This window comes from Saccostrea cucullata, unplaced genomic scaffold (genome assembly GCF_032062105.1).
Source record: "Saccostrea cucullata isolate Sc308-1 unplaced genomic scaffold, CSIRO_AGI_Scuc_v1 ctg395, whole genome shotgun sequence".
Lineage (NCBI taxonomy): Eukaryota > Metazoa > Mollusca > Bivalvia > Ostreida > Ostreidae > Saccostrea > Saccostrea cuccullata.
In genome coordinates, this window is record NW_026929552.1 from 306,211 (window position 1) to 330,046 (window position 23,836).

At 33.0% G+C, this 23,836-nt stretch overlaps 1 protein-coding gene and 1 pseudogene across 1 annotated transcript; one reads left to right on the forward strand and one right to left on the reverse strand.

Moving 5' to 3' along the window:
- The first annotated feature begins 1,396 nt into the window (after positions 1-1,396).
- Positions 1,397-3,527, forward strand: LOC134281203 (uncharacterized; annotated as a pseudogene).
- Positions 3,528-7,586: 4,059 nt separating this feature from the next.
- On the reverse strand, positions 7,587-20,522 carry LOC134281200 (uncharacterized). Its single transcript, XM_062763683.1, has 6 exons — positions 20,419-20,522; positions 17,756-18,892; positions 12,284-12,524; positions 11,441-11,748; positions 9,810-10,544; positions 7,587-8,496 (listed from the first exon to the last, which is right to left on the reverse strand). Exons 2-6 carry the CDS (start codon positions 18,885-18,887, stop codon positions 7,706-7,708), a joined length of 3,207 nt encoding a protein of 1,068 aa, XP_062619667.1. The 5' UTR covers positions 18,888-18,892; positions 20,419-20,522; the 3' UTR covers positions 7,587-7,705.
- Between the last annotated feature and the right edge of the window lie 3,314 nt (positions 20,523-23,836).

The following is a 23,836-nucleotide window of genomic DNA, read 5'->3' on the forward strand; positions in this document are numbered from 1 at the left end:
AATCGAATAGAATAGGTCTGTTTCTGTGGCCTTCAAGTCGACATTTAGATACCGGTATACAGACGATATATTGTCAGTTAAAATACTTCCGATCAATCATATCGACTCGATATATCCCAATGAACTTGAAGGATAATACAATTTTTGACACATCTGTTTCATATATGGATATTTTACTAGAAAAAGACAACCATGATAACCTAATAACTAAACTTCATAGGTACGAATCTTGATGATAAACTAGCTACAGATCTCGGCGGTCTAAATATAATATGGAGAGCGGACTAGAAAGCTTCAGTGCCATCCATAGAAAAAAAGCCAAAAAAAACTTTGATAGATGTATAATCGGATAATATATTGTTTTGATAGGATATATAATTAGATAAGTATGCTTAGTTCGTATAGAAGTAAAAAAAATATAAGACAAAATATGTATTAACAAAGTACTCAAATTTTTAAAGCTATTTTTTGATCGATTTTTTTACTCTAAATTTCATAAAGCGAGTTCTCCTAGACCTGGACTTTTAGAAGAATTTTTTTTAATAGGATATGAAAGCACCAAGTCACTACTTTATTTTAATGCTTCAAATAGAAAATCAAGTATTGATCAATTTATTGGTATATCTACAGGGCCATTTTATGCATAAAGTGAACCAACTTCTTTCGTCATGGGACTATCAACAATTGGTCTGGTCTGCTTATCAGTACATACAACTTTGTCTTTGGGTTACCTTTGTTCATAACTTCTCTTAGATCTGTTTATATTTCGATTTGGATATTTTAGAGATGCCGCATGCAAACGTTAAACTTAAAGGACGTATCTTTGAATCCTTGACATTCAGTCTGGTAAGTGACAAGGGGTTCATTGTACTTTCATTTGGAAGAGATTATATAAGCATATTAGTATAAGGTTCCCGTATTCATTTTCACCCAAATGCTGAAGTGAACTTTGTTAAACTTTGTCAAAAAATTATGCGTCTGTAATATATCGTCCGTCGTGTGTATGGATACAATTTCACATTTCCAAGTATATATCATTTGCTTTTTCATTACTATTATCAAACAAATATCAATCCATCGTGCAAACAACCGTTTTTAATGAAACTGAAGATTTGCTGTCACCTTTTAAAAATACTCAGTAAGAAAAAAATGAACTTGTATGAAACCTTTCTGTCACACTGCCAATTCACTTTGCACTCGAGATAATGCGAGATAGAAAAAGGTTATTTTTTTTTAACACGGGAAAGTATACTGAGAGAAAATATTCTCCTAAAATTTGACAAGGCCATGATAAATTATATCAGTGTGCAAGCATTCTCTAGTTGCATAGATTCAAAGTTATTTAAACCATAATCCATTAGGTATGGTTGGTTACAATAGGAGATAAAACAAGTAGATGTCTACTGAAGAAATCGTTAAGCATCCATCTGAAGAGCAAGAAGACTATGATTGGTACATCATATTAATATAAAGCACCCGGAGGTATTGTAGATCTACATTTATTCAAATCAACTGCCTCTAGATCTAGGAGGAACACTGTGGTGTTGAGATATAATAGGAGAATAATGTTTGACGACTGATACACAATAAAACATTTTAGGTGGTATATGAAAACACTTTCATCATGGACAAAGCTAAGAGAATCCTTCAAAGAAATGGATATAGTTTGACGAGATATTCTAAAGACGTAAACTCACTTTATAATAGTCTTTATTCAGCATTGATAAAACAAAGGGATCCAAATTCTTGCAAAAACGCAGAGCAATTGCGGGACAAAGTATTCGAACTTGAATAATCCCTGGTATTTCCACCTATTTCATCCTCTGTGTATTAGTTGTGATGGAAAAGCACACCCCAAAACGTGTTTATCTAAAGAACTGGAAAAGTCGAAAAGAGAGAAGAAGAGGGGATCTCCTCGAGAAATTTTTGCTGCAGCAGAATTACAGAACAATATATGTCTTGTTCGTTTCAATAGTTCTAACGGTGAAGACATCCTCGGATTTCAGGGCTATAAGTTCGCTCCCTGTATCAGACCGTGTATCGATTCAGATCCAGTTTGTATCTTAATGGTTAGAAATGAAGATGAATCAGTAGAATTTGGATATGTTGATTTCAGAAATCGCAGACAAAATACCAGGCCTTATCCGTGGATCCTGGTAAATGAAGAGCACAAAAATTGTTTTGGCCCACGATTTAGAAATAGCTTTGACTTGCTGTTCGATGAGAGTTACAGGTATGGAATGAAAGATGACCTTGGAGTAAATATTTATCATGCTTACGAATCAACGTTTGGAAAATTGCAAGGAGAAATTGACAATGAAAAATTGGCAAAATTTGTAATTGAAAGAATTGAAGATGATTTTCCTACCGATGACATATTGCTTTGGCTCTCTTGCACGTTCTTCCAGACCGATATTTATGTCCTAAAAGTCAACGACACAAAATCTTCAACAGAGAGTTCCTGGACTGAGTATTCGAAGCTGAGAACCCGGTGGAGGAATCCAAATAAAACTTCCCCAAAAAATGTCCCCCGGATAAAACATATTACATTTCTCTTCTGCAAACGGGAAGCAAACAATTTCACAGAATTGTTCCAAAAATGGCTTTTTATAATTGCGAGGTAGATTTTCCAGTCGTTCCATCTGCTGAAGCTGACTGCACGCCATATTTTTCTAAACAAGGTACATGTTTCTTACAAAATTGAATACCTTTTTCAAACTTTGTTCATATTGAATGTTATACTTTTATTTGAATATTGGCAGATGGCAACTTGATGCGAAGGATAAGGATTGTCGATACTCATCTGGAAACAGCTTATTTAACTGTAGAGCAGTGGCTTTTATGCAATCAGATTTTACAGAGGAGATGTGACTTGTTGATATCTGAAATAGAGGGTCGTCGTAAAAATGTAAATATCGCGACGATATCTGGTTCAGGGGCAGGAATTGTTGGCGCAGTAATGACAGGTGTTGGAATAGCTCTGGCACCGGCAACCGGAGGAATTTCCACCATACTGACTGTAGGAGGAGGGGTTCTGGCGGTTTCCGGAGAAACAGTGACTGCAGGAGCAGAAATTACTGAAACCTACTTGAACAGTGGTACAACAGACACACTAAAACGGTATCAAAACTGTTATCAGGAGAGATTTGAGCTCCTTCAAAACGTAATGGATGAACTGAAAGATGGTGTCGACGGAAATCAAGACAAATCAGGATATTGAGGCATCCGACTTCGCGGGGATTCAGGGTCTACCGGGTATTTTGAGAACCGTAAAGGGTCTAGCAATGATTCCCATAAGCCTACTCAAAGTGTCAGCCAGAGGTATTATAATTCTTGGCGTAATAATCGGGCCGCTGACGGCGATGTTTCATGCAGGTCTATTGGCATTCCCGGCTTATAATATGGCGAAAGGAAACCGAACTAATTTAACTGAAAACCTTCATCGAATGTCAGCATCACTATATGGAGCAAGAAGGCAGATGCATAACTGGGCGTACGGGAATGTTAGACCTTTTCATTATGACTAATAATCTACGGAGTACAAAGTCAACCTCAATTTTAAAAAATTATCATACATGCATTAGAATTTTCATGATTATCATTATTAAAAACTAAAATCCTACAAATTGAAAGATAAAATCTAAAATATTAGGATAAATACAAGTAAGTGTAACTTAAAAACGGAAAAATCGGAATATTACGATGCGATGCTATTTTTTTTATATAAAAAAAATTACCATTTATTTAATATTTGTGCACTCTAAATTATGTGTTTGACATTTTTCTTTCTTGATTCGAATCGAATGATACTGACCATGACTGGTCAAATGAGGATAAGTTTTTAACAATAATCAGAAAAAGGGTTTCGTGGGGTCAGATTTTCGTGGTTTGAGGAAATAAATTTTTTTGTGAGGTTTTGTTTTCGTGGATAAAGAAGTGTTTGGTAGTTTTGTATGTGAAATTTAACATTTCGTGGCGATTATGAATTCCTGCCTCTCTTCACACTTCGAGCAGTTAATAATAATAATTAACTCACTCAAAAACTTTTGCTGTTAATCTCCTTATGTTATAGAGGTGTGTGAAGGATATTCATTAATTTGAAGATATGTAATTTTTTTAGCGAGTAAGCTTTCCACGAGTTCAAACTTTGAACATGGAAAATATTTTTATTGAAATTTGTGACTTTAATTCTAAGATTAAAACTTAGAAGAGTAAATTCAGGATTGATAGATGTTTGTTTAGCACATTGTAAAAATACTTTTGTCTTCTATTCAACGGAATAATTACAGTAGTTCACAATTGAAATGTTATAATATGAATTACTTTTTATCTCACCTGAGCCGAAGGCTCAAGTGAGCTTTTCTGACCAAAATTTGTCCGTTGTCTGTCCTTGTCGTCGTCGTTGTCCCTGTAAACTTTTCACATTTTCATCTTCGTCTCAAGAACCACCGGGACAATTTAAACCAAACTTGGCACAAAGTATTCTTGGGTGAAGGGGATTCAACTTTGTTCAAATAAAGAGCCTAGCTCTCTTCCAAGGGGAGATAATAATGAATTAATGAAAAATTTAATGGCATCTTTTAAAAATCTTCTCCAGAACCACTGGTCCAGGTAAGATGAAACTCATCAGGAAGCATCCTCTGGTAGTGTAGATTCATGTTTGTTCAAATCTTGACCCCGGGGGTAGGGCGGGGCCACAATGGCTGATCAAAAGTTTACATAGGATGATATAGGAAAATCAAAGTTTAAATAGGAATATGTTGGGAAATCTTTTAAAATCTCTTTCACAAGTACTGCAAAGCCATGATAAGTGATATTTACATGTATATGAAAGCATCCTCAGGTAGTGTAGATTCTAGTTTGTTCAAATCATTACACCCGGGGGTAAGGTAGGGCCACAAGGCCAATCAAAGTTTTACATAGGAATATGTTGGGAAATCTTTTAAAATCTCCTTCTCAAGTACTGCAAAACCATGATTAGAGATATTTTTATGGAAGCAGCCTCAGGTAGTGTAGATTCTAGATTGTTCAAATCATAACCCCCAGGGGTAGGGTGGGGCCACGGTAGGGGATCCAAATTTTACATTAAAATATATTTAAAAAAAGGTTCTTCTTCAAGAAAAGCAAAGTCATGATTAGTGATATTTAAATAGAAGTATCCTCATGTAATGTAGAATTAAATATGTTCAAATCATAATCCCCAAGGGTAGGGTGGGGTCTCAATCGTGGATTAAAGTTTTACAATAGGAAAATAAAGGGAAAAATCCCAAGAACAAGAAGGCTATGTTTAGTCATATTGACATGTAAGCATCTTCATGTATTGAAGATTTAAATTTGTTCAAATCATGGACTTTAGGGGTAGGGAGGAAAACAACGGGGAATCAAATTCAAACAAACAAAATGTAAACAAAAATCTTTAAAAACCTTTTTCTTAAGAACAGCAAAGTTATATGCTGTATTGATGTGGAGGCATTTTCAAGCAGTATTAAAATTCAACCCCCCACCCCGTAAGCTTTTCAATTCTGATCTGATTTGTGCTTTTTCATAGCTAATGTGCTCAGGTGAGTGATATGGCCCTTAGGCCTCTTGTTTCATTTCTTATTCATTCATCGATGAATACATTACGCACAAAACACGTATATCTAGCTGGGCTGAATTAAGGATTGCTTCATACTCTGTCTCACTATGATGCAATTTGGCGCATGGTTTTTTTGGCCTTGCTTTTTATTAGCTCATCTGAGCTGTAAGCTCAAGTGAATTTTTCTGATCTGTAAACTTTTTACAGTTTCAAATTCTTTTTAAGGACCCTCTGTACCAGTGCTGAATGCTTTTTGGTTTATGAGAACAAGTTTGAATAAAGGTGTAAATAACGAGCCTATCAATTTATTATCCATATATGTTACCCCCAGGAAGAATGTTTAAATAGAAAAAAGTATCAGTGAACAAAAACCATTGCTCTTTATCTCCATGGAGAAAATACATGTAAATCAATTAATTTATCTTGGTCTATTCATTGGAATTAAAAATAAGGATTGATCGTTTTTATCTGCAGAAACAAATGTAATTCAATCGGAACTCTTTATTGCGTAGTAATTTTCAAACCTTTACAAACTTGACAAAATTTACAAACTTTCGAAACTTTTCAACAAAATGGGCCAGCTGAAAAGCTGAAACTTATGTGGAAGCTTTCTGAAAAAATGTATACGTAGTTTCTAAATTGATCAAATCATGGCTCCTTAGGTTTGGGACAAAACATCAATTAAAAAAAATGAAATACATGTACATGTATATGCGAAGAAAAAAATCTGTAAATATCTTCTTCCCTATAGCCCCATAACTAGAAAAGCTTAGACTTGTGTCTAAGCTTTCTCTAGTGATTTAGATTCTTATCTGGTCAAATCATGGCTTCCAGGGTGAAGGTATGGCTACAAGATTTTTTAAAATAAATGTATTGGGAATTAAAAAAAAAACTTCTAAAGAACAACTCGCTAGATATGCTCAGACTTATGTGGAAGCTTCTAAGGTATGAAGATTCTCTGTCAAATTATGGACCCCGGGATGATGGGACCACAGTTGGAAATTAATGTTTTACATCAAAACATATAGCACGAATCACTGGGCCAGAAAATTTTAATCATTTTTGGGAGCTTCCTCAAGAAGTGTAGATACTAAATTGTTCAGGTCATGGTTGTCGGACCACAATAGAATACTAAGTATCAAAATTTTTACATTGAAATTTATTGAACGAATTCAATCCTTAATAACAAACTCTTTTCAGGTTGAACTGTTCACGTTATGGGCTGAGGGTATTGGGAGAGACCATAATAGGAATTATATAGAGAAAAATCTTTAAAATTCCTTTTCAGAGGAACAGCAAAGCCAGGCTGAATCAGTAAAAGAATCTTCTGGTAGTGTAATTTATTTTTCTAACCAACACCTTTGAATAAAGACACAAAAAAGTAGTAAAAAGTTTAAACTGGAATACGTTCATTCGGAAAAAATCTGATGCAGAAGTATAGGACCAAAGTGACTCAGGGGAGCCTTGTGGTCCATGTACCTCTTGTTTATTTCTTATTTTCCAAGTCCATTGATTATATTTCATGTCAACTTTAAAGTGTGGGATTGTTTTTTTTTTTATTAACCGTGATTGTATCCTATTCATTAAAGTTTTAAATTCATTCTTTTATTGTTATTGTTTACATGTAAAAAGAATAATTGAATACTGTTCCTTATCTCCATATATTTCATTACTAAAAAGGATAAAATTACAGATCTGCTAAAAGAAGCTTTATTTTATTGGTATTGTTTTTCTTTTATTTGAATCTCCAGAACATACAGTTTTAAAGAAGATTTTGTCAGTGTACACTAGATACAAATTTACAACAATATTAATACATGATATACATAATAGAAAGCATCACCAGATTGTCCATTTTTTTTTTATAACTACTAAAAAAATAATCAAATATTCATACATACTTGGTGAATATAACCTTCTAAACCAGACTAGCGAAATTAAAAGTGCATTAAATATTTTGTTTTTGCTTTCTTCGTTTGAGAAAAAAATAGATGTTTCTGAAAACAAACTCTTTATTTTTTTTTAATTTTATAACATAGCAACAATACATCGACAGAAAATATGAGTTAGAAAAATCATATTCTTAGGTGCTCTTATTTAATTCAATGGGTGTCATGTCCTCAAGAATTATTTTGAATCATGAAAGAAAACCTTCTGATTTCCATACGCCCAAGCATGCATTTGTCTCCTTGAACCGTAGAGGGAGGCAGATATTCTTCGAAGATTTTCGGTCACGTCGGTTTTGTTTCTTTGAATCATATTCCGGATAGAAAAAGCTAGCAAACCTACATCTATCAGCGCGGACAAAGGCCCTATAACTACTCCAAGAATGGTTATTCCCCTTGCAGAAATTCGTAGTAGTGCTAATGGAATCATTGTTAACCCCTTAACCATTCTTAGTATCCCAGGTAAAGTTTGAAGTGCTGCAAAATCGAAAGACTCTATTTCTTGATTAGTTTTCATTTCACTTGCTATGTCGCCAAGCCTGTTTATTTCATCTGTCAGTAAACGCAGATTGATCTGCACAGTTTCGAAAAGTTCCTGATATTCATCTTGATATCTTTTCAGAATCTCAATCGTTTTGGTGTTTAGGACGGTTTCGGTAATTTTTGCACCAGCAGCAACGGTTCCGCCAGTTACTGCAAGGACACCACCCGTGACGGATAAGGCAAGAGATGCTCCTGCTGTCAAAGGGGCAATACCAATCCCAACAGCAGTTAGTACAGCCCCAACTATACCAGCAGAAGAGCCTGATACTGTTGCAACGTTGACGTTTCGGCGACGAAGTTCCATTTCGGCAATTACCTGGTCACAAGTTTGTTGAAGAATGAGGTTGCATTTGAGCCACCGGTCTATTGCATCCTTGGCAATTTCAATCATGGCCTCTATTTTTCTCATTTGCTTTGTGATTCTCCAATCTGGTAAAGAATAAAAAGTATCCTAAAATACATTGCAGGTATTTTTTGAACTAGAGTATTCCAAGGAATGCATGTGTCGCCTGCTTTTAGATTCATTTAAGAATAAAGATGTAACTAAATCTAAAATTGGTCAGCTACTTTTGCAATTAGCATTTAGTTCATGCCAAAAAAATAAAAATAAAAATCAAGGGATAGTAAGTCTTTGATAGAATCTGACAATCAAATAGAAATACAGATCCCTAACCCTTTAATGCGAAATGTGTATTAATGATATTTAAATTACAAAAAAAATAATTATTTTACAGTTTATAAATTTATTAATTCGTGATTTCGAATAATCTTTCAAAAGAGGCGTCAGCCGGTCTGTTTTTTTGATTGTTGACAGTCTACGCCATCCATATTTGAAGACTGATTTCGATGTACATTCATAGTACTTCATTTTCATTATTTTATGGTAAATGTATTTTCATACAGTGAAAAAAAAACACCTCTCTAAATTCAAAAGACATAAGTTAAGGAGGCTAGGTGGTCATACAACCTCCTATTACTTTTTTTGACATATATTTTGGATTTTAACCACTGCCATTATATTCAGATATAACTTAAATTTCGATATAACTTAAATTTCGTTATATGATATCTTGAGCTGTCAACTATCATTTGGCAAAGAAAAAATTCATAAATTTAATTTTAAAATTTGATCATTTTATTATATCTTTATATGGAGCTCTTCTTCTAAAGGAGATCAAAATAGTCTAAAAATGGCCACGACCACCCAGCCTCTTTAAATTTTACACTCAGTAGTAAATTTTGCAAAGTAGGTCAAAGGTTAAGTGGACCGTAACGCTGGAATTTTCAAAATGTGTTATGACAAACAGTGAACATGCTAAACGGCATTGACTTACTTCGATTCTTGAATGTCGAAAGGTAGTTGTGTATTTGTACAGTCAACTATTTTAAAAATAAGGTCAAAGGTCAAGTTCAATGATAACTAGGTCGGTAATACGGAAAAACGGACGAATAGACAGGACATAAGCAGGGTAAATAGACTCTCAGAGCCGCTTTGCTCTGCAGGCGAGACAAAAAGTGAATGACAAATACTAGTACCTAATCGACTAAAATTTGTGAAGTACGGCTGATTGGATTTTAAAAGAGAAAGTAAGACCATCGATGTCATAAAAGTAACGAAAATATTTTTGAATTTTTGAAGAAGAAATTCTTTCACTTTTTGAAATTCATAAATACAGCAAATTATTCATTTTTTAAAAATCTGTTTTTATAAGAAGTCTGCAAAATACCATACGTTTACTTACCGTGGTCGGAAGAAATAGACAAAGGATCCTGAACTCTGTTTGGAACTGTTGGAGCAATAAGGTCACAGTTGCATACGTCAGTTTTTGATACAACTCTGTAGTATCTCTTTGTCTGTGTTTCTATTAATGTCAGAAACGTTTGTCTTTTTCTAGAATTTTCATATCGGTCCTTTTTCTCTCGCAGAGGGAAATATTCAGTCCAGTAACTTTCTGCAGATGACTGCGATTCTGCAAATCGTAGCACAAAAACATCAATTTGGAAAAATGTGCTAATTACCCAAAGTAGGAAGTCTCCAGTCGGTAAATCATCTTCAATTCGTGAAATTGCGAATGTTACCAACTCTTTTATTTCTTTTTCAGAACCTTTCATTTTCCCAAACTTTTTCTCAAAAATAAATTTGGTGATGTTTTCCAGGAATGGCAGGTAGGAATTAGTGTTTTGTAGAATTTCTATGCTTAGCTCTTTCAGGAGGAATTCACAATGTTGCTCAGTTCCAAATATTTCCTTACTGAGGCATCGAAGCAGGGAATGATCAGAATATTCCACAAAATCTATTGTCCTATCTTTCATATCTGGTCTCAGCTGGACAGTTCGAAGTCCAGAATATGGTGAACACGGAGGGAAATCTCGGATTTCTGTGCAGTACAGGCTTTCATTCGGCACCTCACTAAAGTATGACTCAAATATCCTGTGCCTGCTGTCAGGTTCTATTGGAAGCATGTTTGTTTCAAGTTCTAAAATATAAATATGATTCACATGCTCATTAACAAAACAAATATCAAACTTCTAAAAATGTCATATATTAGATTATTTTATCGATATATGACATTGATCCATTCGAATTTTTGTTTGCAGAGAAGCAGAAAAAACAAAGGAACAGTTATAAAACTCAAAAGTCTATTGGAACAATGCAAATTAGAAGCAGAGCTGATACAGCAAAACTCATTTAGTACGAACAAGGATATTACGAATTTACGGATATAGCGAAGTAATTTCATAGGTCCCAGTGACTTTGATATAACCAAATTTTACTGTGCAGACATCTAAAAACATCAGATGTGGAATCTGCAGTCACAGAGTGGTGTGCAGCCTCATTTGGCTGTTCAAATTATGTTAATAAACACCGTTTAAATAAAAATAAGAACTTTCATAATTATAAATTGTATAGAAGGTAATTTAGAGGTCACTTTTTGAACTCATTATAGGTATTCAAGTAAATGATGCATCAGATGATGTCAAAGTACAGACTGCTTGTGTCCGAAATTTACCTTTTAAATTTTTTGTACGGTGTGAACAAGTAGATTGAAATTTAAGTGGAGAATGAAAATTTTTAGAGTAAGTAAATGTTTTGATTGTATCCAGTTTTAAATAACACTATGCTCACCAAAGGATCTAATTATAACCATCAGACAGTAGCTATTGATCTTCCGTTTGTCTAACATTTCGAATACCTTGGATATGTAACTTTTTCGTATTGTATTTTAACCTAGATATCTCAAATCCGTTAAAAAAATCTCATTTTCTTCTGATGATAATTGAATTCGAGATAGTGTGACTTTCTTGTATGATTATTTCTAAAACAAGGTGAATGAAATAAACTTAATTTACTGAGTGTTAGGTGTTACAGTACCTGCTATTGTCTGCAAAAGCGATACTGGGGGTGGCAAATTGCAATTGCATCCTCCTATTGGAATGATTCTATTAAAAACATCATTTGAGTGGTCAAAGAACAAAGTGATGTAAAATCTGCATGGTCTTCTTTGGCGTGTTTGGATCAAAGTCGTTGGTTCAAATCGAGTCCAATGAAACACTGGACGATGCTCATTGTTCATGATTATCATATTGAAGATATAAATCGGTAAGCTGCTCCAATCAGCGACTCTTTGCAGTTTCTCATCGAGTTTAGTGTTTTCATTTTCAAGTATATCAAGTATATCACTGAAAATGTAAAATAAAGAAGATTTAAAATTAAAATTGGTTGTTCATGAGATCAAGTTCTAAACTGCCTGATAATCCCTCATCTGTGATTTATGGAAAGTCATTTTACTCCTTGAAAAACATGAGGCTCACAAGAGTTGTTTACAAACCTTATCAATACAATTGTATTTTGGTTTTCTCCTACTTTCCCTACATGGTTATAATATATTTCATGATTTAGTAATTTTGAACACTGATTTTGTGCACATTTAGATACTGTTCGGTAATAAAGAATGATAAATTTATTTTTGAAGCTTGTCAAGAAATGTTTTTCCTAGTAACGTACATCTATCAATAAAACATGAAATTTAAGAATGTTTCAGCCAGACAATTATTGAAATAAATTGTTTGTCAGTAAAAACCGTTCTACCCTTAGATATTTTTAAAAAAAATAAGAATTCTTTCAATATATTATCAAATTTTATTAAGAAATATACTACTATATGCCTGAATAGACTGAACTGCAAAAATATGTTTGAAAAAAAGAAGAATTTACCTCGGAAAGGATTCTTTCTGCTCATATATTTCCTTGATCAATGCGCATGTAAGAGTGCCATTTCCTCCATTTATCTGATCAATTCGCCGTCCCTCTGTTGAAAGTCTGTCTAACGCATTCTGGATGAATTCATTTGGTGCGAAAAAATCTTCTCTTTCTGGCCAAGTTGTTCTACTGTTAGGAATGTGGTCAAGATGTTTGTGGAAAGCGTGCCTGGAGGAGGGACAGCATGATGCTCTGACTAATTTAAAAATAGTAAGAGTATTTTGGCTGATTTAAAACTTATTTTTAGCATATTTAAAAAAAATATTCATATCTTTAAATGAAATGCTCAGTTTTATAGCTTCATTATGAAATTGTTATGTTGGATCGAAGAAAATCCAGGAGATACTTCTTCTGAAAGTATTGCGATAGGAAAAAACTTTCAATTATTTATATTTATATGTCAGTATCTCTGTGTAACATGATCTACGTTTGTTTTAATTGTTGATAATTGGTCAATAATGGACACTTCTCTTGCATCAAAGTTTTGACAGGAATAGAATAGAAAAAGGCAAAATATTGTCCATTTTGCTAGGGTGGAACCACGCAGGAGGTTACAAAAAGAAATATATAATCTAGAATAGTCTAGAAAGCAATTTTATTGCCAAAAAATCGAAAGGTTTATGAGAGGTAGGAACTAGAATCAGGAATACACTGCATTAAATTTCTTCACGATAGCGTCCAAACCCACAGGCCATGAAAAGTAAAGAAGTTTTGGGGATAAACTGAAAGTTAATGTTTCGTCACACCGACGATATTCGCCAGATCTTTTAAACTTTTACTAACTAAATTTCCCAAACCTGAAAAAAAAACCTTTCAGAAAGAAAAAAAGTATAGGAACACATAGGATCTACCATATTCCAGTATACAAAGGGCAATACTCAAAAATGTGTTTTAATTAACGACGTTCGATCCTGATTTTTAAAGTCTTAAACTTTTTTTGCCAAGTATATTTTTAGTTTCTACATATATAGCTTAATTAAAATTCAAATAAAAAAAATGGGGGTGAATACGCTTCTTTTGGCGCTATAGTACATTTAATATGACCTTTTTGCACTGAAATTTGTGTCTTAATCAAAAATTGAATTTTTGACGTTTTTCCTCCAACATTTTTATCCAATTAAAGCATGAAACAAAATGAACTCTAAGTTTGTTTTAAAAAGACACTTAAAAATTGTGACTAAGAAAAAGTTTCAAATTGCTTCGCATTATCAATTATTTGACCTTTCTGCACTAGTAGAAAGTGGTTTTTCTGGCATTGAAAATTTGATAAGCAAGAAAAGTATTTTAAAGTCTTAAACGTTTTCTGATTTTAAGCAAATAGGTCAAATTTATCTTAAATATTTAGAAGAGAATATCAAAAGAGAGGGTATATGATGTAAATTTTCAGATATTACTAAAAAGGTGTCAATTTTACGTTAAAATTAACTCCATTTTTTTCTGGATTTTCAGAATATATTTACTATATTTGTCACACTTTGTTGATAGAATTCATAAGAAATAGATATTTCAGAACCAGAATAGCACACATTTCACTGCTTAAAACAGCTTTTTGTGCAACGAGGATGGAAAAATAGAAATCCAAAATTAACAGTACTGTTATAGTTCAAAATGGAAAAACTGATCATTTTTCTAATATATATATCAAATTTACTTGAATGGAATTTAATCGCGATTTTTTCGTTGAATATAGTTAAATTTGCACTATAGAATTCAGATTTAATGTTAAAACTGAAAAATGATGCAGAATTTTTATAAAAAAAGGACCTGACCAAAATACGCTCAAAATCTCAGGATCGAGCGTCCTTAAAAGAGAATATCTAAGTGAAATCATTAAGACTAAATCATTTAAAAGCATTTTTTGTTTCTTTCCGAGCACCGATGGCATTATTCACTGAACAGCCCTGAAACGTCACCACTTGACGGTTAGGGTTGCAATCTAAGACTTGTACTTGATACTTTCGGTTTTTGAGCATTTAAAGAGTTTTCTTGTGCCAGTAATTTCTGCGACTTGGGCGTCGGTTCATACGGTCTCATTAAATAAATCGGTCTCCCTGTCACACAGTGGATTCAAACATGCAACGAGTAGAGCGTGATTTGGAAAGTAGTCGATAAAAAAGAAGTAGCAATTGTTTGACCGCCAAGCGCCCGGTACTTTAAAGTCAAAATTGAGGGCCTAAAAACCGAGGCCCCGTATCGTAGTGGGCGTTGGCACGACAAAAACTCTCACTGCTCAATAACCCTGAGTATCAAGTAAAAGTCCTTCGCCGGTATATGGTGACGTCTGTACATGAGTGAAAAATTCTCGAACGGGACGTAAAACAACATAAAATCAATCAAAGAATTAACAATCAATGAAACATGCGATACAACGATCAACTCTTAACTCTGCAACTTAAGGTAGAACCTATGTCGGAAAAGTCTTTGTCACAAGATTTTCAAACTTTTCAAAATGATAAATTAGTACTTGCTTATCAATCAGTTAAAAGCTCATGATATGTTTCCTTGTTTTTAAATCTAGTACAGGCTGTGAAACTTGGTATGGTAATTACATATTGCGACTTCACATTTTCAAATATTTTAAGGGGTACTTGTCATAAAGGGATTATGAAAAATAACAAAAATACTTCTTCAAACATCGTCTTTATAGACTTTATTAACTGAACAATATTAAACAATATTTTTTTCAAAAATAATTTCTTTTTTATTCAATTTACATAAAAGATAAGTCCACCATTAAAAAAAATGTTTTAATTTTTAGTCAATTTTGCACCCTACATTTGTAAATATTTTTTAGAATTCTTTGTCACAATGTTTTCAATCTTTAATATGATGAAGAACATACTTAAATGATTACAAAAAGTGATTAGAATATATACCTTTCCCCTTTAACTAATGAGAGATAGGCTATTTACCGATACTCATATTCCTGACCTTTTTGCACTTACACGGGATTTAATAATTAAATGACTGTTTGGGGTTACTTTCAGATTAGATATTTATCAGAAATTGTACCAATAAATCAAAAAGATCACATTTAATAGAAAAATTGTAATAAAACACCAACAATATGAATAAGTAACAAATAATTGTGAAAAGGAATGCACATAATTTCATTATAAATATCACAAAAATGTACACACGATCACACGATCTACAACAGGTACATCTTTGACTTAGACACATATCATCAAGATATGACAGTATTTAGCTGGCAAATAAAGATTTCTTACAATTTTTGCATTCCTTCAAAATGTTACATACCATTCAAATTATTACGAAAGTTGTATACATTGTAATTTTATTATACTAGATAGTCTTGGGTTTGTCGACTTCAGGTCTAGATCTAGTAAATGAAAGGTGCCTACAGGTTTTCTCTTATTCCAGAAATATATTGCCATTAAGCATTATAAACCAAAAAATATATGAATTGAATTAAGAATTTCGGCATGATTGAATTCTGTGAATTTCAAAACACCATTTCTATTGAAGCTGTCAAGTACGGCAAAATGACATTGAATTAATTATGACGTCATAATGGATCTAGCACAGGTTAAACACATTCACCAGTTATATGTCATACGAGTATACAAAGGGACTAAGTTTTATTGTGTGAAAACTACAAATGTGAAACTCTTCATTTTTTATATATAACTTACATTAACTTCAGTGTACATGCAAAGTTTGAAATCATTCAAAATATAGGTACATTTACTCAGGATTATATAAAATGCCATTTTTAGCACTTTACAGCAAATTATACAAATACTACAATAGACATTTTGTTCAAACTATAATATTTGATGAGTAATACTATATTATACAATATATGTAAGAAACACGAATTCTACCGTCTTGTTACCAAAGGGGGCATCTTAAAATGCAAAAAATTAGCAAATTTTACTATTTTTATAGAGTATTATAAAATATGACGTACGCAATGGATTCACATGAAAACATAATAAAAATATTGGAGACATTCTCAAATTTCTATGTTTTAAATTTCAATAGCGTATGTTTATTACTTTTCCTTTATTAATATTTTTATTATCCCTTTCTTTAAGAGCTACAGATTATCATAACGTCAAAAACACACTGTAACGACGTCAACCTACCTATCAATTGCAAAATCGGTTAAAAAATCAGTTATATCAAGTTTTAATTACATTTTTATACCTATAATTTTTTAATTTTGTTTAATTTTAATAATTAAGCGAAAAAAGTTGCATTAAAACAATGATGCGCAAAATATTGCGCAATGGAAACTATAGTCGGCTCCCTTAAGAGCAATCGGTCTGATCATGGCGCCATCTGGGCGATGGTTAAACTCACATTGCTCAATAACCCTAACTTTTTCCATATAAATAACTGAAAAAAGTAACGGAAGGTCTAATAGACCTAGTGCAGTTCAGATTGATGTGATTTTGTTATCAGGATGATAACAATGTTAAAAAATACACAATGTAATGAAGGACATGGAGATAATAAACAGTATTTAATATCATATCAAAGTCCATAAAACAATAAATAATAGGAGCACAGGAAACAAGGACTTTCAAAACATCAGTTGCCATAGAGGAGTGAGCATCTTCTGCTGACCCGCCGTGTGCTCCTTGTCACGATCGGGAAATAACGCAAAAATTCATCGTCAATTCATAAAAAAAACTTAAAGGTACTTGGACACAGATTTGAAGTCAATAATTTCTCTATAATATTACGACTTATGTATTTTAATAGCATTTCACACAAAAATTAATTAAAAATCTTATTTCACTTAAAAGTTATTTAAACTTTAAATTTTTTGGCGGGTTTGATTGACACATCCTTGCACTTTCACAAATTTTAACCTTGTTCTTAATCCTTAGGAAAAGTGGCAATCTTGTTGTGTAAATATTTAAACTTTTATCCAGAAAAATAATTTTATAATAAGAAATGTTTAAAAAATACAATGTAATGAAGTTGATATAGCAAATCGAGCACACTGTTATGTACACAGTTTTTGTAAACAGGGCACGAGTTCTGTTCATGTTGATGTTTACAATTTATGCGAAGTCACATAAAACAACTACAAAATAGGAGCAATATAGAGCACGTATACTCCTGAACATTAAAGTACACAACGAGATTGCCACTTTTCCTAAGGATTAAGAATAAAATTGATTTGTGAATGTGCAAAGATGTGTCACTCACACCCGCAAAAAAATTGAAATTTTGATATCTTTGTATATGAAATAAGATTTTTAATTAATTTTTGTGTGAAACAGAAAAATTCCGTCGTCAATTCATAAAACAAAACAAAATACACAGTTACTTACATACTTACTTTATAAGGTAGACAAGTATCCTATCTGCAAACAACTGAAAACTGAATCAAATATAGTCAAACAATACAGTAATAAAAACACTGAGAAAAAAAGTATGGGTACATACAGACTGTTTGATGAAGGTTTTCTGCGACCATTCCGATGTGTCCCAGAATAAATGGTTTATCTTGGCAACAGGCGCATTCGTTTTTGTTTGTGATATACGGTTTATAACAGGAGGAATCTTGATTCTGTAATATTACATGTAAGAGAATAGGTGAATGATGACACCTGGCATATGTACTTGTAACAGGCATGTAAAGCTCCCAACAGTCTCTATTTTCCTTTCCAATGAAAATATCGGCGTTCAAAACTGATGATAAGGCAAGCATTTCTCCTTTTCCAGGGTCTTTTGATTGCGATCGAACTTTTTCTACGTGTTCTCTTAGAAGACGCTCCTTTTCGTCAAGCTCGATGTCTTCTCTGAAAGATTCTTCTGCATACTTGTAAAAAACATCTACATTGTCTTCTTTCAGCTCAATGTCGCAGATGGCGTGTATAATACGAACGAAATGTTCGTCGTTGTTATACACCTCGAAGCTAATTCTTCTAAATAAATCAGTGACATGGTCATCACGACCGTAAGATGATCTGGTAAAAAGAAGGTCATAATTATTTGTAAATTTGAATCCCAAGCAATCCTTGTGTTCTAAATTTAGGAGAACACCAGGGCAGGTGCTTAAAATCTTTTCATCATGAGATTTGAAATCAATCAGACCAAAATCAGGAAAACCGTCACTTCTTTCTAACATGACAATGCAGATTGGTTCTAATGTACACATATTTCGCAGAAAGGGAGTAAAAATAAACCCCTGGAAGTCCTTGATAGTTTTTACAGATAAAGCACATATCCGATACAAGCATATTGTTCTTTGCAAAACTTCAGAAGTAGCAAATATTTCTCTAGGAGAGGGGGATCTTTTCTCTGCCCGGGATTGTTTAAAGTCCTTCTCTAAGCAATCTTCTGCCGGATGTCCCCCGTCACATGCAATACACTGAGTGAGAAAAAGGTGAAAATACAAGGCATACTGCAATTCAAACTCAAATATTTCGTTCTTTGTTTTTCTCATATCCCACCATGACCTTTTTTCTGAATTGTTCTTAATTGCTTGAATGATGTAGTAAAATGCATTCTCATCCCTTGGCTGCCAAATTAGCCCAAATCCTTCTTTTTCAAGAATTGCCTTGATTCTTTCCATCAAACCTGTAATAACGTTAAACTAATTATGTCTTAAGTAGTAAATATCTTTTTGCATAGGTTGATTAATAAGTAAATATCATAGAAATCTGCTAAAAAGCAGAGTTGAAATGCTCGTCTTCTTCATAGATTTACGCTTTAAAGTCCTTTTCACCTGTTTCTCAATTACTCAAAATCTAAAACGTATAATTTGGTTCATTATGATCACAGTCTAAACATTTTTATATAGGATAAACCCCGATAATCAACATAGTTTGATTCAAATGAAAACTCCTAAATGAAAATTCCAAGCCATTTAGATGGCGATCACATGACCAGACGACAATGTCTGATCAGCTGTTCATGTTAATGTTGCTAAAACATGCAGCCTAGATTTTCTAGACGTCATATTTCCAGAATGTTCATCTATCATGTTATATTCTTTAATGATTTCTCATATTCAAACTCCTACGTTTAATTAAACAGCTTAAAAACTTACGATTTTTCAACTTTATACACAAGCATTCCCCACGATAAATTAAAGTTCAGTCTTTTTGCTATCATTGACAGCTGCTTTTCCAGTAATCGATCGTTTTTTATCTAATATTTACACTATTTGACTCCTGTCACACAGTAACTGAATGCAGTTATGTCAAATTTAATAACATGTTTTGTAAATAGTGTCGGCAAAAAATGATCGATTAGATTTGAATACGTGCTCCTCTCTCTCTGTCTCTCTCTCTCTCTCTCAGGTGCCTAGGAGGAGTAAGCATCCCCATCCACCTGTCAAATATGCCATGTATTATATATTTTATTATTAAATGAGTAGACAATATGACATGGTCATAATGCACATGCATACACGTGCTATAAGTTAAATGACTAATATACATACTACTGCTGTATCTTTTATGAATATTTTCGATGAAATGCTTTGATAAAAAAAAAAGAGATAATAAAAGTGTAGACAGGATTGAACTGTCATCATGTACATTCATACACGTGCACGTATGTGCAATGAGGGAAAGAACTAGAACATGTACATGTATTTTTAATTCATATTTTCTTACAAAAAGCTTTCATACTTGAATAAAAAATGTATAATGAAAGTGTAGCTAGGAAAGCATGGTCACCACATTAACACTTGCAAATACGTGCATGTGCAATGAGTAAATTTACCAATATACTTGATTTTAGGATGTAAGAGGTGACCGTAGGAATTATTTGATTCGAGTATGCAAATGCACTGAAATCTGATTGGCTAAATGTAATTTTGATATATCTGCATTATAAATCCTTAAATATTTCAACAAGTATAAATTAGAAATAAAAAGATCTTCCCTTAAAGGATGTGAAAGGGGCACTAAAAAGAGAGTTGGGGAGCATTTGTTGAACATCTGAAACAGTTTATAATTAGAACTAGCTACATTTATTGTCAATTTTATAACTTATTTCTTTGATAATATTTGAATTAATCAGAAAAAGGATTATAGATCCATCATTTCCATTATTACGTAATGCAGACATTTTTCAGTTATCAAAAGTGTACTTACTTCAAACCAATCCCACGTCGTCGCTTGAGAAGTAGAGAAGTGATAAGCTGTGCATGCATTTACGTCATGGTCTCCCAGATAAAATACGTAGACAAACAGGAAACACGATCTTAAAAGAATCTTATGTTGCAATGCAGAGTTTATGTCAAATTCAGACTATTTCAAAATTTCTTTCATTCTAAAAACTTTCAAGGGTAAAGACGATACAGAAATGAAGACTTTTTAAAGTACAAAGATACCCAATCTTAATTGTTTTTTTCCCTATCACCTAGTCTGGCAAATCTTCACATAATCTTCACATGATAACCCAGATATGTCAGCACAGAAAAGAAACTTGCACACAAAGAAACACATTTTGTGTTTGCTCAATCTATTCTTTTCCTTGTATCGAATTTATACCGAGGCCATCTTTAAAATAATGTTCGCTTGCCCTCTCCCGACTCAAGGTAATTCTTTTGGGTCGGCAGGAAGGTGGGAAAAAATTTTTCTCCAGAAAATTTTAACATATTTGTTGACGGTATAAGAAGAATAAAAAGGAATGTAAAAAAAATTGCGAGTCGGGCGGGCCATTTTTAGTTAGTAGGTCGGGAGAGGACATTTTTTAAAAAGATGATCCAATGTAAAACTTTTTGACGTATTGTATGTAAATCTAGTTACAATTTATTCTTTATATTTTTTAATAGCGTTCCTTTCTAAACAAACTTTTTTCAAAAGCACATTAAAGATTAAATTAAATTATGACCAAATTACTAGTACCACGTGTGAAACTACTCTAACAACAGGTAAAAACAACCACACCTTTAAACTATAGGTACTATAAAATGTCAAATTCTGTAATCACATTTTCTCTTGAGAAATACATTGTGGGATCTGTGATTATGGGTATTGTTGAACTTTTTTTTATTCACCTTATATGGAAGAGAATACTGCTTCTCATCTTTTCCTAAAATTAAATAAAAAAAACATGACGTCAGTCAATAAAACCTATATTCTCAGTCTTGTATTCAAAAACATATTTCAAGTCAAAAGTATTTCTTTCTTACTTTTTATCGACCTTTGCTTCCAAACTTAATATTAACAAGCTGATTCAGAGAATTTGTGTCCCCCGCTTAAGGAAAAAGTAAGACATGCGCAGCTCGGGGGGATGGGGGAGGAAAGTCGGATCCCCCTCATTGAATTTGTAGAATTATTAAATGTATACAAGCATGTATACTGAAACAAATAAAATATACCATTTTGGATATAAAGATTTAATTGCTTATTCTTTATTATGTGTATAGAAGATTCTTTTTATATGGAATATTTATCACACTGTAATGATGATTTTATGAGTTTTTACAAGCCACACCTCGTAAATTTTCTATTTCGCGTGCTGAATATTATTATTTAGTAAAAAAAAAAGTATTTCTAAAAAAAAGTGGTCCGTCCGGGTCTTGAATTCTGGACCTCTCACATGGGATGCGAGAAACATACCACTAGACCACGGAATCGCTTTACATGAAGTCAAGTGTATGCAGAAGTGAAGTCACATACATGTATATATTTATGTTCGGTATTGTCAAAATTTTACACAATCAATGGTGTTTGATTTATTTAGCCTTTATTAAACAGTTCTAATAGATGTAATAAGAACATAATGTCCGCCGAGAACCTGTTTTTTACGCACCTCATGCCCCTGTGCTAAAAATAGCGACATGTAATACTATAAATACTAATAAAACAAACTTTGAGAGGGGTGACAGAGATCCTAGGGAGTTTTGGTATAAAATTACATTGCATAAGCTCAAAATCTTCTTGAAATATTGCCCGGAAATGATAGTGTTACACACAGACAGAATGCATAAATTTACGACCTTGAACTTTGACCTTTTGACCTCAAAATCATTAGGTCACAGGGAGTAGCTATATAAAATTTCATTACAATAGCTCAAATGGTTCTAGAAATATCGTGTGGAAACGAAAGTGTTACAACAAACAGAATTTGCTTATTTATGACCTTGACCTTTGATCTTTTGACCTCAAAGTCAATAGGGTTCTTCTTTCGTCCATAGGGAGTTGCTATGCTAAATTTCATTGCAAAAGCTCAAAGGGTTCTTGAGATATCGTGTGAAAACGAAAGCGTTACAGACAGACAGAAAGACGGACGGACGGACGGACAAACCCAAATTAATATCCCCCACTTTTCAAGCATAGGACAAAAACCCCCACCTAAACTTTAAGATGTATAGTTTACAAAATGAATGAAAAGGATATTTTTAATTAAACGTTGAAAAATTCATTGATGTTCATGTATCTTTAAATGGTTTTAATTTTATGGCGCTAGTCCACGATCTTTACCTCGAACAATGTTGATAGATTCCACATGATAACGTCACTTTTCGACTGGAGATAACAAACATATCCAATATTAAACTCCATTTACAATACAAATAGGAGCAGAGCAAACACGGACCTCCAAAACATCAGGTGCCATGGAGGAGTAAGCATCCTCTGCCTACTGATCACACCTGCCATGTGCTCCTTGTCATGATCGGGAAATAACGGGAAAATCCGTCGTCAATTCAGAGTAAAAATAATGGACTAACAATGAAAAACGTCAGTCAGCATTTGACGCAATAATAAATTGTATTTGCTGACAAGGTCATTGTATCGACCATAGAATTTACGAAATGATGATTTTAAACGAAACTACTGTTATTCTTGTTTAATCAACTTCTTTGTCAATGATTTACCTTGTTTTGGAAATTGTTGAAAAATAAATGTTTTAATTTTATGGCGTCCGTATGCAGGTGATGAAGGTATATTGCTGTGACGATTGAAAAGTTAAAGTCATCACGTTTATCATAGAGCTTGGTTGTTAGATTAGCATTAAAGTCTTTTTGAAGTAAAATATCCAAGTATGAAACAGATGTGTCAGACTTTGTGGTATCTTTTATCTCAAGTTCCCTGGGATATATTGTATCCACAAAGGAATGGAAATTACAATTTTTTATTGACAGTACGTCGACGATATATCTAAATGTCGAGTTGAAGGCCACAACAAGTGTTCTTTTCACGCATAAGATTTTGCGCAAATTCCGGTTAATATGAATACAACAATAGGCCTGCTAATAACGGAGTGCAATTGGTACCCATAGGGATTCAAATAGACTGTTGGAAGACCTGTTCTTCAAAAACCATATAGATATTGTCAATCAAAAACTCAAGCATCTTTTTAATGTCAACTTTAGATTACTTGTTTGTGTAATAAGAATATGTTTTAATAAAATAATTTTGCAAATGACCAATGAGAAGGAAAGAAAATTTACGAGTGTCATTTTTTTTGAAAAAGCAGCCGTCAATGATATCAAAAAGCCTGGAGTTTAATTTATCTTAGGAATGGGTGTGTATTAAGTTGAAATATCGTAAGCTTTTAAGA

Bases quoted from the DNA above. Each gene is read 5' to 3' on its own strand.
- LOC134281200 (XM_062763683.1), bottom strand. From the start codon at position 18,887: ATGGAAAGAATCAAGGCAATTCTTGAAAAAGAAGGATTTGGGCTAATT. The intron at 12,525-17,755 runs GTATGTACCCAT...TTTTTAAATTAG, and splicing joins AAACCTTCATCAAACAGTCT to TCAGAGCATCATGCTGTCCC. The intron at 10,545-11,440 runs GTACTGTAACAC...TTTATATTTTAG, and splicing joins GCTTTTGCAGACAATAGCAG to AACTTGAAACAAACATGCTT.